This window comes from Pelophylax lessonae, assembly GCF_965119305.1.
Source record: "Pelophylax lessonae genome assembly, chromosome: 6".
Taxonomy (NCBI): domain Eukaryota; kingdom Metazoa; phylum Chordata; class Amphibia; order Anura; family Ranidae; genus Pelophylax; species Pelophylax lessonae.
In genome coordinates, this window is record NC_138773.1 from 249,945,488 (window position 1) to 249,961,797 (window position 16,310).

General features: G+C 46.4%; 1 protein-coding gene across 1 annotated transcript in view; it reads right to left on the reverse strand.

Moving 5' to 3' along the window:
- MAP3K20 (mitogen-activated protein kinase kinase kinase 20) overlaps positions 1-16,310 on the reverse strand; it is a gene marked incomplete at its 5' end in the record, with an annotated part of 211,727 nt that overhangs the window by 41,322 nt on the left and 154,095 nt on the right. Inside the window, 2 exons of the mRNA XM_082260669.1 lie at positions 10,732-10,821; positions 15,785-15,847. Of these exons, the coding sequence (XP_082116795.1) occupies positions 10,732-10,821; positions 15,785-15,847 (153 nt within the window). The remainder of the gene's footprint in view (positions 1-10,731; positions 10,822-15,784; positions 15,848-16,310) is intronic.

Consider the following 16,310-nt stretch of genomic DNA (forward strand, 5'->3'; position numbering starts at 1 on the left):
TTGGGCTTAGGACACAAGGAAGGTAGCACAATATCTTCATTCAGATGAAAATCTGAAACCACCTTAGGAAAAAAAGGATGGCTTCGGATGAAGAACTACCTTATCACTATGAACCACTAGATATGGGGAATGGCATGATAAGGCAGCCAGTTCTGACACCCTGCGTGCAGAAGTGATAGCCACCAAGAAGGCCACCTTCTGGGATAAAGTAAGCAAGGGAATCTCCCTGATATTTTCAAAGGGAGGTTTCTGCAGAACCGACAAAACCAAATTAAGATCCCAGGGCGGTAAGGGCGCAAGCACTGGCGGAGCCAAGTGCCGCACCCCCTGGATGAAATTCCACACCAAGGAATGAGTAGCCAGCGGCTTCTGAAAGAAGATTGCTAACGCTGAAACCTGACCCTTGATGGTGCTCAAGGATAGTTTCTGCTCAACCCCCTTTTGCAGAAAAGCCAAAATTCGGGTCACCAAATAGGTACGTGGGGGAAATCCCAAAGATTCACACCACGCAATATAAGTCTTCCATGTGCGATAATAGACTTTGCTGGAAGTCGCTTTCCTTGCTTTAATTAGAGTAGGAATAACTGAAGCTGACAATCCTCTGTCCTTCAGTACCTGGGTCTCAATGGCCAGGCCGTTAAAACCAGCGACTGTAAAGCACGATGGAAGATCGGTCCTTGAGACTGCAGATCCTCCCTGAGAGGAAGTCTCCACGGAGCGTCCGCGACTAGCCTGCCCAAGTCGGCGTAACCGGCTTGACGAGGCCAGCCCGGAATTTCCAGGATAACTGGAGTTTCCTCCACCTCTATCCTGCGGAGAAATCTCAGCAGCAACTTGAGAGGGGGGAAGACATAGAATAGCTGATACTGCCCCTACGGGGCGTTCAGCGCGTCTGCTGCATCCGCTAGAGGATCGCGGACGCGAGTTACCAACCTCCGCGCCTTCCTGTTGAGCCGATATGCCAACAGATCTACCTCCGGGATGCCCTAATGAAGACACAGATGGTGAAATCTTTGGTGATCGACCTAAGTCCTCACCATGACATTGTCTGACTGGATCCGAACCGGGCTGCCCTAGAGCTGCTTGGTCCAGGCAATCAGACAAAATCTGATCGCTCTCGGTTCCCACACATTTATCAGAAACTTGATTCCTATCAGAAGTGATGACTTCTCCTGGCTGAGCATTAGAGACCGAAGTCACCGGACCAGAGACTCCTTGGTCCGCTCGCTCAACCGGATCCGATTCCTGGAGGGAACTGGGAATGATCTTTGGAAAAGGTAAAGAAAACGTTCTGCTCAAGGAACGGGAACTACCGCTCCCTATAGCATATAAATGTTGGAAGGGAAGAAACTTCGGGTAGAAGTGATCGACACTCGATCTTGTATCCTGATCGTATGATCTCCTGAACCCTTTAGTCCGGGATTCAGGAAAGCCCTGGATCTGAACACCGGTGAAGACGTCCCCCCACCCCTGAGCTGGGTGGGGGCGCACCTTCAGGCTGTATTAGCCTTATCTTCAGGTTTGGCTGAGTCGGCCTTTTGTTTACCCGACCAGCGCCTTTTGAAACCTCCTGAAGGGGCTTTGCCCTTCACGCTCGCCCCAGCGGAACGAACAAACTTTTTATGAGCGGAAAAGAAAGGTCCTCGCCTGTTACGAGGTCCTTTAGCTTTAGCAGTCTGCGGCAAAAAAGTGCTTTTGCCCCCAGTGACATCCTTTATGATCTCATCTAGGGTGGCCCCAAATAGGCGATCCCCCTGAAAAGGGAGATTCGCCAAAGCTTTCTTGGAACCTTGATCCGCCGACCAACACTTTAACCACAGCACACGTCTGAGGACTACTGCTGACATCGATGCATGCGCTAACAAGGGAGTGGCATCCAGGTCATGGCGTAACAATTTTGCCCATTCTGTCAATGTTTGTGAAACTAAACCAATGGCAACCACTGGTCTAAAGGTTGACCCTATCAGGGAAAAAACAGTGCGGGATTCCGCTTCCACTTTTGGATCCACCGGATCCTTAAAGGACGGAGCGTCCTCCAACGGGATAACAGTGGTTTTATTTAGTCTGGAAATCGGTGGATCCACCACTGGTGGTACCGTCCATTTTTTAATGAGGGATTCCTCAAACGGATAGCGTCTAGCAATGCGTTTGGAAATAGTGAGGATTCGTTTTGGATGATCCCATTCCTCTTTAATCTTATTACCAAAACATTTGGGTAAGGGAAAAACCTTCGCCGTCTTGGTAGGCTTACTAGTACCAAAGGGAATTTCCATCTCGGTTACCTCTGCCGGTGTAACCTCAAGTCTTAAGGTTTCCCGGACAGACACAACTAGTGCGTCCACCAATGCTTCTTCTTTTGCTATGGCGGAGGTAGTACCGTCCTCCTCACTATCTGAGGGAACATTACCCGAGATAACAGCCCCTGCAGAGGGACCTGCAGCTGCAATGACCGTCTCAGAATCTGAAGTATCAGATGAAATAGGGGTAGGCGGGGGTCGCTTTCTTGACCCCCGTCCCTGACAGGCCATCTCCACCCGGGATACCAAAGACTCCAAAACTGCTGAAAATGCATCAATACTCTGTGAGGCACTGGAGGGTCCTGCGGCCACCTCGAGGGGATCAGGTGGGGATACATGTGTGGCAGGGTCCATGATTATACAAGACACTTGCCAGAAAAAATTAATTGCAATCAAAAAATAAAACTTTTTTTTTTTTTTCTTTTGTCCCCCAGCGCAGCAGCGCCCCTCAGTGTTACCTGCTTTAGGACCCCTACAGAGAGAGAGAGAGAGAGAGAGACCCCAAGGCTCACCACCTGATGCTCAGAAGTTTCTATACAACCTGCTTCCAGCACTGTCTGTTACAGGCAGGAAGTCTTTGGCTTGCTTTCCCGGGTAAAGGAGGCGGCTCCGCCACTTTACACGCCTTCCGGCGCCTCCCCATGGCTCCTCGAGGTGTTTGGTCACCTCAAACATGGCCGCCCCCATGCTAGAGACACGAGGCTACGCCAAAATGGCAGCCCCGTGCGATCTGCGGGAAAATGGTGGCGGCCTGTGGAGGATAGCGGCGGCTTGTAAGGTAGCAGCGGCCTGCGGGAGGTGTGCGCTCGGCCTGTGCGGCCTGCGGGAGTGTGCGCTCAGCCTGTGCGGCCTGCGGGAGGTAGTCCTTGGCCTGTGCGGCCTGCGGGAATGTGCGCTCGGCCTGTGCGGCCTGCGGGAGGTAGTCCTCGGCCTGTGCGGCCTACGGGAGGCTGTGCGGCCTGCGGAGGTGACCGGCTTTATAGAAGGATGGCGACCTGCAGATGCGGTAATCCAGGCATAGCCCTGTATACACATTATGTCAGGTAAGATACCTCTATACCTTAATAGTAATGCCTTTTAGCAGTCTGCCACTGACTTCAGTCATCTCCCTTATAGTGTCATATAGTGACTATAGATAGTCAGCTCCCAAACCAAGCTCTTAAGAGGGGGATCAATGACACTTGCTAGGATCACGTCCATCCATCCCAGAGAGGGGCCCGCGTCCACCAACAAACCCGACAGGGGGAGAGGGGGAACATCTTACTTACCATACCGGAACCAGGCGGGCGCCAACTCCTGACAGAACCCCTCTCCACCGGGGTGGGGGGGCTGTCGACCAATACGGACGCCGTGACTCAGTTTGCAACTGGTCATTGGCGTCCAGGCGAGACGTTTAACTCGCAGGGTCAGTCCCCGTCCAGTGGGACTATGTCACGGCCGACCCAGCGCGGAGCTATGGCCTGCACGCGCTCGTAGGCTGAACTGGGGTGACCACTGGATCTCAACATCCAGCCCGTCGCCCAGTTTCAGCGTACTTGCTTGAAGATCTCACAGGAACACTGGAGAAGAAAAGCTGCCTAAAAAAGTATTTCTAAAAAATCTTGCCAGAACCAAAAGATCCCAGCAAGGAACTTAGGTCCTTACTCCTAACTAGACAGAAAAAAACTGACTTGCTGTAGCAGAGAGAGAGAGGATATACCCTCTGGGACTGCCCCTAAGGTGTGGCCAGAACGTTTTCTTTCCTGTCTAGTCCTACTCCTGTAGAGGGCAGTATAACCCGAGTTGATATTAATCAAGGAGACTACGTCTGTCAATGAGCGACAGAGAAATTCTGTTCTCTAATGATACAAGGGTAACATTCTCGCCATGCTGCATCCCCAATGGGAGTAACAGGGACATCTCTAGTCATGCAATACATTCTAGATGTCTATAAATTATCCTGGGAACAAAAGATGGGATCACCTGCTGTGTGAGAAGCTAAAAGAAAACCTGCCAAGAAAAACATAGCGATTTGCCACTGGCTGCTGATCTTTTTCTAAAAATGCTTGTATCCTGGCTGCCAGGACGCCTCGCCTACCCGATATCAGTATTTTATTCACTTACCTGAAACAAGCATTCTAATCTAACATTTTGATTTCACAGACTGCATACCTGTTTTGGGTCTGGCTCAGCAAGTAGCAGGCTTTATTGTATTAAAGGATTTTTGCTACATTTTAAAGGCATCTGGGCCAGAGCTCTGGCTTCCAGTCTCCCAGGAAATTTGCAGAAGAGCATGTTTTCTTTGTTGGACTGAGCTTGTATGTTCTCCCAGTGCTTACGTGGGTTTCCTCCAGGTTTCTCCCACACTCCAAAGATGTGATGTACATGTGGAATGCTGGTAGGCTAACTGGCTCCCATTTACAATTGCCCAAGTATGAGATTCTACTGAGCACGTCCAAGATAGCGGTCTTACTGCCCCAACAGAAGATACTGTAAGGCGCTTTGAGACCCCTGGGAGAAAAGAGCTATAGATTTATAAGTTGACTGAATCAGCTTGTATTTTTAATTTTCTTTTTAAATAACTGACCATTTATGTGAGGAACATGCTATTAGATGCCCTTCTTAAAATGGCTTCTAGACCGGTGGTATTGCTGGTCTTCTGGCGTCAATGGCTTGGGTCAGTGACCCGCAACAGCTTTGTAGATACAGATTTTTACTTTTCTCTGACTTTCCCAATCTGGATAATTGTTGCAAATCAGTGATTCTGAATTTAAGCCATTGGTTTAGCACAAAAGGCTGTCAACCACAATTTTAAGAAAATGGTAAATCTGCCCTGGAGAAGGAAAGAGAGAATATCTGGAAAATACAGATAATTCTTCTAGATTATTTAAGCAATAAAGTCCACTGTTCAAAGAGAATCTATTTGTCCTCTATGTAGATATTTTAAATTGTTTTCTTATTATTTTTGCGGGTGCCTTATAAAAGTCCAAAGGCTGCAAACTTGCCACTTCAGAGGCTATTTGTATGTCTGTAGAAGTGGCCAGGCCCAGCAGAATAATTGTAGACCTGGAGCAGTGCATCTCCTGTTAAGAGGTATTGAGTGTGATGCGGCTACTGCGCAATAAATATGAACCCAGGGGTATGGGGAATGGTACTTCTGTTAAGCCAGGTGATTAACCAAGGAGGCATTTAAAGGGATCTTAAAGGCTCATTTAAAAAAAAAAAAAAATGTTATACTTACCTGCTCTGTGCAATGGTTTAGCACACAGCAGCCCCGATCCTCCGCTTTTCAGGTCCCTCACCAATGCTCTTGGCTCCTCCTCTGTAGCCAGTATAAAGCAGTATAACGCCCTGTTCACATCGGGCCAATTTGACTTTTTCAAAAGTTTCCCAAAAGTAGTTTCCGCACTACTTTTGGCAATTTCAGGGGCCAACTTCAATGGAAATCTGTGCAGGAACCCGCAGAGATGTCTGTCAAATCACCCCCAAACTCGCACTGAAATGCGGGTTTGAAATCTTGCTAATTTAGCTGAACCCGCACTATTTCAAACCCGCACTCAGTGCGAACGAGGGCAAAAGCCCAAAACCAAAACTGTAATATACTGCAACTTACCAATCATTGGATGTGGTGGCTGCAATTGTTTTCTTTTAGTAGGCACCCCCCACCCCCCCCCCCGTTTTCACCTGGTGATCTGGCCAATATCACATCTCCTGTATCAGAATGCTCCCACTCTGGATGAAGGGGCACAGAGGGCACCTTTGGACAGGAGCATTGTTAATCTGGGGGGAGGGGAGTGTTAGGCTGGCCATACATGTTCAAATTTCTTGTACAATTTTCCTTTAAATTTACCTTAAACTATGGTGTACAAGGGCCTGCCTAATTGGATACAATTGAAAGTTGTTTAGTTTTGACCTCATATTATATGGTTTTGGTAAAGGAAAATTGTACAAGAAAATTGAACAATGTATAGCCAGCCTTAGATGTACTAGCAGATTTGGATACACAAAATAAATTGAAGCTGAACTCCAGCTAATACTTTATAGGAGGTTACAGCAAACAGGTTTTAAATAAAAATTGATCATTAGGAGTACCTTTGTCAGTGCCGGTTCACACTGGTGCGATGCGGGAACCCTGCGGATCCACTGCAGGTTCCTGAGTCGCACCCGACTCGCAGGCAGTTCACACTGCCATATGCAAACAGCTGGGATGTCAATACAAAGTTAATGACACCCCCCTAGATTAGTTCGCATATCGCAGTGTGAACTGTCAATTGAGACAGAAATCGGATCACATAGGTGTGAACACCCATGCGATACAATTCTGGTGCGGAACAAAAAAGGGTCCTGCACGACTTTGGTCCGAATGCAATGCAAATTCAGCCATACAATCTGTATTCGCATCGCACAGACATCGCATGTGATTTGTAGACCAGTGCGGGGCGAATCACATGCAATGTCTGACATCGCTATAGTGTGAACCGGCACTCGGTGATAATTTGCTTGTCTCATCTCTGTAACGGATACATTTGCAGGAAAGCTTGTTCTTTTGAAAAACAACAGAATTACGGGCCAGATCACCAGAGGAAAATAAAGGAAAAAAGCTTAAAGGGAAACTCTGTTTTCGTGGAAAAAAAATAACAAAACAAAGAAAAAATAATATGGCGTATACAATTGCGACACAAGTCATATTGTAATTTCCTTTTCATTCTGCAGCTCTGGGATTTTCTGAAAATCCAATGCAATATATAGTTACAGAATGTGTACAGAATGCCCCCCAGAAACACCATTTCCTGCTTGTGTGATTGGCTCACCAATTTTCCCAGAAGTCTGCACTAAGATACAAGTCAGATTTCAGGCATCCCCTGCAACAAAAATGTCTAAAGGGATGCAGTGGGCAGCTTTCTTTATTAGTGCCCTACAGGTGCAGCAGCTGATTGATAATTATGAAACCACTTCCATTAGACTAACTTTCCCACATGGATACAGAAAAACATGAAAATGCCAAACAAACACAAGGGCGCACTGGCCTAGTGCATTATCCTTTAAAAGATTTATTTAAAATGAAAGGTATAAAAATACTCACAAACGAGTTCTTGGTAAAAGCATATCAAACAAGGTACGCAGTCCTCAGCATCGAGATCTAAGGATAAACCGTCCCTGGAAGCTGTAAAGGCTTACGCGTTTCGAGGCTTAGTCTCTTCTTCAGAGACTAAATGGCATGTCTAAGCCTGTGCTTTAAATACTGGATACTGACTTAAAGTGGAGTTCCACCCTATTTTTATACTTACCTCCATCTTCTCGCTCCGGGTCACCTGAAAAAGAAATGGATAATCGCATATTTTTTTTTTTTTTACTTACCTCGTAGCGAAGAAAATATACTTACCTTACTTCCTTCTTCCTCCTTCCTCGGCCGCGGCCCGTCGTCACTTCCTGGCTCTGCAATGATTCCTGGGAGCTGGACGTCATAGCTCCCAGGAATCATTGCGCCTGCACCGGCCCCGTCAGTTCCCGGGTCGCGCGCGTCATCCCCTTCTAAACAGCTTCTGGGCATGCCCAGAAGCTGTGGAGGGATGACGTGCGCGACCCGGAAGTGACGTCGGGGCCGGCGCAGAGCATCGTGGGACCAAAGAAGGCGGAAGAAGACGCCGAAGAGGACGTGCTGGCTTCAAGCTGCCCACATCTGAGATGGCAGCGCTGGACAAGACGTTTGCAAGGTAAGTATTTGTCCTAACAGGTAAGTGCAACCCGGGACAGATCAGAGGCTAGCCATTGTGGAATGCACTAGCCCTGACTGTCCCGGGGGTATTAAAAAAAAAAAATCCAAGGTGGAACTCCGCTTTAATGAACCAGATACAATAAGACACAGGTGTCAAACACAAGGCCCGTGAGCCAAATGTGGCACTCCAGGCCATTTCATGTGGCCCCCGCACCTCTCTTGCAGCTGCGGCACCCCCCTTGTCTCAGTAGTCGGCAGCAGAGAGGACAGAACTCCTTTGCCAAATCCTGTGCTTCTCTGTGTTGCTGCAGAAAGGCTCATCTTTGCCCCCCCCCTTCTCAGCAGTCTGCAGCAGAGAGGAGGGCAGAACTCCTCCTACAGATCCTGAACCTCTCTGTGCAGCCACACCACCACCTTGTCTCTGCCTCCCCTGGACTCAGCATTCAGAAGACTCTGTAAGCTGACTCCAGCCCTCCTCTGTTCCTCCTCCAGATCTGGCACTTTATTCTTCCCTGATCCACCCACATCATCTTCCTGGCAGTAGCACAAGGTACGGGGATGCATTGTGATGTAAGGAAGGGTTGGTGACACTTGACTTATGACTTATGATGGTGGGGGGCTCTTGGCGTCTCATGTGCTCTGGACATCTAATCTTACAGATATAACCAGCCCTTTGAGGGCAACCATAATGTTGATGCGGCCCGCAATGAAATTGAGTTAGACACCCCTGCAATAGGATCAGGACCCTCCCTCTCCAGGGCGTGTGCATGAGGTACCCGCCCACAGATGTCTATCCATTTTGATAGGGTATCGCCCCCAAGAGGAAGTAATGGTAATAATGTAATGAATTAAAAATGTGTTTATTTGTCATTTTCAGTGGTCCCAGACTACCCTGGTCTTGTAAGGGGCTGCAAGGCCAAAGTTATCCAGTGTTACCGTGTCGGTAGTTCTCAACAACTGCAGGTTTGTGGCTGAGGTGAGGTGGATAGAGGATTACACCTCTCGGAGCGCATGAGATAGGTGCTTTGCACCAACGTTTTTATTTGTTGCCTTTGGATACAGAAAAACATACAGAGAATTCTTCAGAATAAAAAAGGTAGGAATCTGCAACAAAGTTTGTTAACCACTCTACTACCGCTCACGGTAATAGTACTGCGGCAGAGTGGCTCGTTCCCGTCCAGTCACGTAGTATTAACGTGACTGGACTCCTCCCCTTCTGGGCGGCGCTTGCGCGCCGCCGGAGGCTCGCTCCCGCTGTTTTCATTCACAGCGGGAGTCGGGCCAGGGGAGGAGCAGCGGCGATCGCCGCTGCTCTTACCCGATCGTCGGGGATCGAGTCTGGAGATCCGCCCGCTGTGTGTAAACACAGCGGGCGGATCTCCATAGTGACAGGGAGTGACAGATCGGACTGTTCAGCATAGCTGGACATCCGATCTGTCCATGAATCACATAGTCACCTCCCCCCCTACACGTCAGTAAGCACCAGGCATACATTAACCCCTCCCTCTCCAATAAAATTAACCCCTTCCCTGCCAGTGTCATTTTTACAGTAACAGTGCATATATATAGCACTGATTACTGCAGTAATGTCACTGGTACCCCCAAAAGTGTCAAAAATGTCAGTCAGGGGTCCGGTCTGTCCGCCGCAATGTCGCAGTCCCGCAAAAAAAATCGCAGATCGCCGCCATTACGCGTTAAAAAAAAAACACCAAAAATGACAGAAATCTTTCCCTTTGTTAGTAAACGCAATAACTTTTGCGCAAACCAATCAAAATACGCTTATTGCGATTTTTTTTACCAAACATATGTAGCATAAAACAAATTGGCCAAAAACTTTTAAAAAAATTGGTTTTTACATCTTTTTTGGGGGGAATTTCATATAAAAAAATGTGAAAAATATTGTTATTTTTTCAAAATAAACGCTCTTTTTTTGTTTATAGCGCAAAAAGTAAAAATCGCACAGGTGATCAAATACCACCAAAAGAAAGCTCTGTTTGTGGGAGAAAAAGGACGTAAATTTCGTTTGGGTACGGCGTCGCACGACCGCGCAATTGTCAGTTGAAGTCGCACAGCGCCGAATCGCAAAAAGTGGCCTGGACGGAAGACAGCAAAATCCTCCGGTTGTAAAGTGGTTAAAATCCTTGCAATGTACAGAGATCACCCAGAGGGGAATATTTTTTTTCTCAACAAAAGTGGAGTTACACTTTATAAAAGAAAAATAATGCAACTATCACATCTAATTGGTAAGCTGCAATATAATAATATTTGCTGTTCAGTTTAATACCATTGGTTCAGTAAGAGGGCCCAATCAGGACAGTGTCCCAGTGCGTTATGTTAATGCACATTTTTGTCGCATGCGCACGTTTGTTATGTTAGGGTCGAATATTCAAATAAATGAGTAGGCAATGCACCAAATCGTTAAAAAACAGACATTGACAATTATTGGCAACACAACACAATGTACAGTAATGGGTTAGCATGCATTGTGGTGCATGTGTGTTGGAGCTGCATTGACGTTACGCATTGTTGTACTATTCAAAAGCAATGACACCGCAACAGGCTAATGCACGGAACGTGTATTATCGCACTGGAAAGGTGTGAATGGGCCTTTAGGGTTTAGAAAGTGTCTGTAAACACGCCACTTATCCCATTAGGTGTTGTCCAAATCCCACAGTAATAGAAATGTGACACATGAAGCCATTAGACAGTGTACAGAGATTTATCATTATAGACATTTACCTCCGGGCTGTTAGCGGATTTCAAATGGTATCCAAACACAAGTTCTAAGTTCACAATCTTTTCTTCCTCTTCATTCTCTATAGCGAGATCCTGCAGCACAGATGGAGTAATTTGTGTCACTTCTATTGTGGATCTTTTTTTAGCTTTACAGACAACATTCAGGAGTTTATCACAGCCAACAGCTGAAATGTTTCTTTAACAACTATTTTCAGTCTCGCAGTTGACATCACTGCTGAGGATAGTTGCCTCCCACACAATTAAATAATGGGAACAATGCTCTACCCTTAATGTATTTCAAAGACCAGATTCTGGGAAAAAAAACAGGTGCATTCTTCAAGTGAGTTTATCCAAAAATACTCCCCAGAAGATGCACTGTATTATAACACAAACTGAACTGCATTGCAAATACAATTTCTAAAGGGGAACCGCAGTAACAATTTTCACATTTTTTTAAAATTATACTTTTTTGGGTTTTTAGCTATCTGTAGAATGTGAGACAATTTCTGCTTTTTCAAAAACAGCGAATTAAAGGGCAAGCTACCTGAATCCTAATGCCTTTGTAACATTTGGCAGCTTTGCATAATCTTAAAAAGTACTAAAGGCAAAAATAAAAAAAAAGCAAAAAAACGAACAAACATGTACTAACGACCTGCTTTGCACAAGGGTTTTGCACAGTGCAGCCCCAATCCTCCTCTTTTTGGGTTCCTCGTCAGCGCTCCTGCCTCCCCCCATTCCCCACGAAACCCTACCTGAGCCAGATCTCGATCCAGCAATGTGCATGAGAGCAGTAGCGATGGGCTTGGGCATGTTTGCCTGTGTCCCCTCATAGCGAGCCACTGGCTCCGGCTTCTGAAGAGGGAGAGAGCTGCTCTCTAGAGATGGGCTCAGGCTTGTTCGGGATCCTAGTCCCAACCCACCTCAGCCCGATCCCGCCAGGAAGCCATCACTGCACACTGCTAATCACAGGCAGAGCAATTCCCAGTCTGTGCAGCTGCAACCTGGGAAATGTCTCATTGCCTGTGACAAGCGGTGTGCATTGACTGCTTCCTTGGCGGGATCTGGCAGGTGGGTTGGGATCCCGAGCACGCCCGAGCCCATCTCTAGAGAGCAGTTGCTCTCTCACCTCTCTCCCTTTTCCTCTAGCCAGTGGCTCGCTATGAGAGGACTCAGCCAAACACGCCCGAGCCGATCGCTACTGCTCTCATGCACATTGCTGGATCAAGATCGGGCACAGGTAGGTATTAGGGCGTGTTGGGGGGGGGGGGGGGCTGCATATAAAAGGTTTTTTACCTTCATGTACAGAATTCATAAAGGTAAAAAAAAACCTTAAGTCTCTGGAATCCCTCTAGTAAAATACCTGATCAGTTTTTTTTTGTTGCCTCTTGTGTTCTGTTTAGTAGAGACACCAGGAAGTGAGAGGAAAATAATTAGTGAAATCCTCATCTAGACAGTTGTCACAGAAACTGATTTCCCAATTTGAAGATTTACTCTCTTCCTATTTGGGTGACTGTTCAAAATTTTGGATTTTTCCTCAATTTGATATCTGGTGACAATGGTTACCAGGAAAAATCAAGAGGGTGAATCTCCTCAGTTAGGCAGCAGATGGGCAAAAATCGTTCTGGCTTTCCTATTGGTCATAAGCATATATGCAGTGACAGGACGGGTGGGCCACACATATGCTATCAGCACAGTGACTGAGCTGTCCCAGACAGTCCTCAGTCATTGTTTATGATCAAGCATCAAATGGTGTGACGGCTGTGACAGCTGAACGCAGTGGTCACAGGATCAGGGCAGCCTGCCTTTGCCCCCTGGCATTAGGAAGCTCTTATAGGGAGGCAGCTCGGGATTAAAGCTGAATTTCAGAGAAACAGTTAAATACACAGATGAAATATAGATATATTAAATGTCTTCTCTGCCAAAGAATTTTTAATTCACCCCAGCCATTTTTGTGGTTAATACAACTCCCTTAGACAACACAGCCAGGAGGGGTGACATTTCTCTGTTAGGGCCAGTTCACACTGGTGCGATGTGGGAAACTCTGCAAATCCAGTGCAGGTTCCCGCGTGGCACCTGAATCGACAGCGGTTCACACTGCCCTCTGCGAGCCGCTGCGGGTGTCAATACGTTAATGACACCCCCAGATCGGTTCGCAGATCACAAAAGCGAACTGTGAATTCGGACAGGAATCGGATCGCGTGGGTGTAAACACACATGAGATCCAATTCTGGTGTGGACAAAAAAAAAAAAAAAAGGGTCCTGCACGAGTTTGGTCTAAATGCGATGCAAGTTCAGCCATACAGTTTGTATGGCTGAAATCGCATCGCACAGACATCACATGTGATCTGCACAGCAATGCGCTGCGATTCACATGCAATGTCTGGCATTGCACCAGTGTGAACCAGTCCTTATCGTGAGGCCTCATTAGCACAAGGATACCTATGTGTACATCCATATGAAGGGCCATCTTTGCCTGCTACGAACACACAGGTGTTCTGTGCATCCGCATGCAGACAGTCCCATTTATGTCTATAGGGACGCCGAAGCTGCATGGACATAGACACTGGTCCCAATTAGATGGAGTTGCGGACTTGTATCCTTTAATACCTACTGTCTGCATTTGGGGACACACACCCACACCGACATTGCTGTCAAATTGTGACCGGTGTCTGTGCCAGTGTAGCCACTGTGTTCCAATAGACTGGAATGGGACTGCCTGCATGCAGATGCATGAACACCTGTGCATTCAGTACAGGCAAAGACAGCCCTTCGCACAGGGGTGTACACATAATGTATGTACAGTTCTGTGAAAAAGTATTTGCCCCTTTCCTGATTTTTTGCATATTTGCCACACTTAAAAGATAAGTTGGGCTTTTTTTTTTTTTTTAAATCATACTCACCTATGTGGATGCAGCATTGGTCCAATGCTGCATCTGTCCCTCGCCGGCTTTAAGACTAAGAACCGAGCGATCAAACACCACTGATCACTCGGTTCCCAGAGCTCTGTGAGCAAAGAGCTGGTGACTATCAGCCACCGCTCTCCGCTCTGCCCCCACCCCCCCCCCCCTGCGCTCTCTGAAGCACTGGGCTGTGGAGGGGCGGGAGTTTGCGAGGCGGAGCCGAGTGCCGGCCCAGGCATGTGGGCAGATCCTGACTTTATACTCGCGATCTTGCCTGTGCCTGGACCGCCTCTGTGACATCAGCCAACAGAGGGCTTCAGCCCGCTGTCTGCTAAAAACGGGTCACAGGGGTGCCGAACGAACTGCACTCCTGTGATCCACAGGAGAAGTACAGCCAAATGAGCTTTGGTTGTCCTTCTCATTTAAATGATTCGGATCATAAAACATTTTAAACATTCAAAACATTTTTATATTACACAAAGATAACCCAAGTAAATACAAAATGCAGTTTTTAAATTATGATTTAATTTATTAGCGGAAAAAAGATGCCCAAACTTTCCTGGCCTTGTAAAAAAAAAGTAATTGGGCCCCAAATATACAGAGCAGAATATGGGAACAGAGCTTTTTTTTTTTCTTGCTTTAAAGTGATTGTAAAGTCACTTTTTTTTTTTTTTTAAAGTAACAAACATGTTATACTTACCTCCTCTGTGTAGTTGGTTTTGCACAGAGCAGTGTGGATCCTCCTATTCTTGGGTCCCACATTGCTGCTTTTGGCCCCTCCCTCCTATCGAGTGCCCCCCACAGCAAGCAGCTTGCTATGAGGGCACCCGAGCTGAACGGCAGCTTCGTGTGTCCATTCAGACAAGGAAACTCCATTCGGCCCAGCTCCCTCTGTCTCCTGATTGGCTAACTGACTTTGATTGAAAGCCGCGGGAGCCAATCAGTCCGAGGGACTCATGGACATCGCTGGACAGAGATGGGGCTCAGGTAAGTATTATGAGGTGCTGGGGAGGCTGCTACACACAGAAGGCTTATCTTAATGATGCATATAATGTATTAAGATAAAAAATCTTCTGACTTTACAACTCCTTTAACAAAGGAAGGAAGGAATGGACACACACAGGAGCTACGATTGAAATCTTTGCAAACATGAACAGCATTCAGAGATAAGGTTATGTCCTTGGAAGGATGTCTCAGTTTGATAAATTTACAGTGTCCTTAGGCTTTGTGATCATTAGCAAGAACAAAATGGTTTTAGGTTTTAGGGGAGGTTTAAGGTTTTTATTTTTTATTTTATTTTATAAATAATTAGATAATACAAATAAAAGTAAATTGGGAGCAAGTACCTCATACATACAGATAACATGCATAAAACAAAAGATGATCATTAATGGTAATTTGTCTTTGATGAGCTAAATTGCTCCTTTGAAGAATACAAATCCTGCAACACAACATAGCCAGGAAAAGTCAATTGTAGGTTCCATTCAAATGTATTGACCCATGGCAGTGTGCTAATGCATATAGATTATGTCGAGCCTTAAGTGTTGCGTTATATTCAAATGGGCCACCAGCACACCACAATTGATCAATTATCAGATTTTCACTATCTTTCCAATGCATTGCATGACATCATGTCATTGTGGTACACTGCAATACAGGTGTATTGTAATAATATGTAGGGCTTCTATTACAAATGAATGGCATTGCGGTACATGCATTGCGGTGCGCTAAAGTAAGGCATGTTATAATGAATGCTATCGCAATGCAAGGGTTGGAAGGTACCCCAAAGGAACCTTGCAAAGAGAAACATGAAGGCTGCCATTGTCATGTTCCTCTTCTTAAAAGGCAAGTCGCCTGGCTGTAATATCGATCATCTGGCTTCAATACTTTGAGCCTCTGGCTTCTGACCTTTGTGATCTGCATATTTGTTCTGAGTCAGGGAAATAGGAGTACTGAAGATAGACACAGCCAGGCAACTAGCATTTCCAGAGGAGGATCAACAATGGCCAAAGTTCTCTTTTGAGGCCCACTATTTCCTGTGCAAACTTCATTTCCCTTTAAAACATTACTACTCTAAACAGCACTGCTGGGCCCTTTGCTTCTGAGCCAAATATCACCTTGCACAGCCCTGAAAACTGTTTTTATATAATACTTACTTTAGTTAGTGGTGGGAAATGAAAAAGATTCAGATAATCGTGGGTTAATTTTTCAATTGCAGTCTGCAAAGCAAAAAAGTAATGAGTTAGATAGAGCTGGCAAACGCCAACAAGATTCTTATCATAGGTACATAGTTAGGTGGAAAAAACACACAAGTCCATGTAGTTCAATCAATAGAAAAAATAAATAGAAAAACAATATATTCATAATTCTCTACCCACAGCTTATCATCTCTTATTACAACACTGGGGCCCCCCCTTAATTATAATAGAGGGCAGCAGTGTTTACAGGGTCCACCAGCTCCCGGCAATGCCTTCTAGTTTGATGCAATGGCTATAGCCCCCATAGTGCCCCCAATAGTGTCCCACAGTGCCCCCCAGCCCCTGCAGTGCCCTTCAGTCTCCAACATTGCCCCTGCAAATCCCCAGCCTCCAGGAGAGGCCCCAGCCCCTCCAGAGACCCCACAGCTTTATCCAGAAACCTTTTCTTCTACAGAGTCACCAAGTCTGCTGCAGCCCTCTAAAC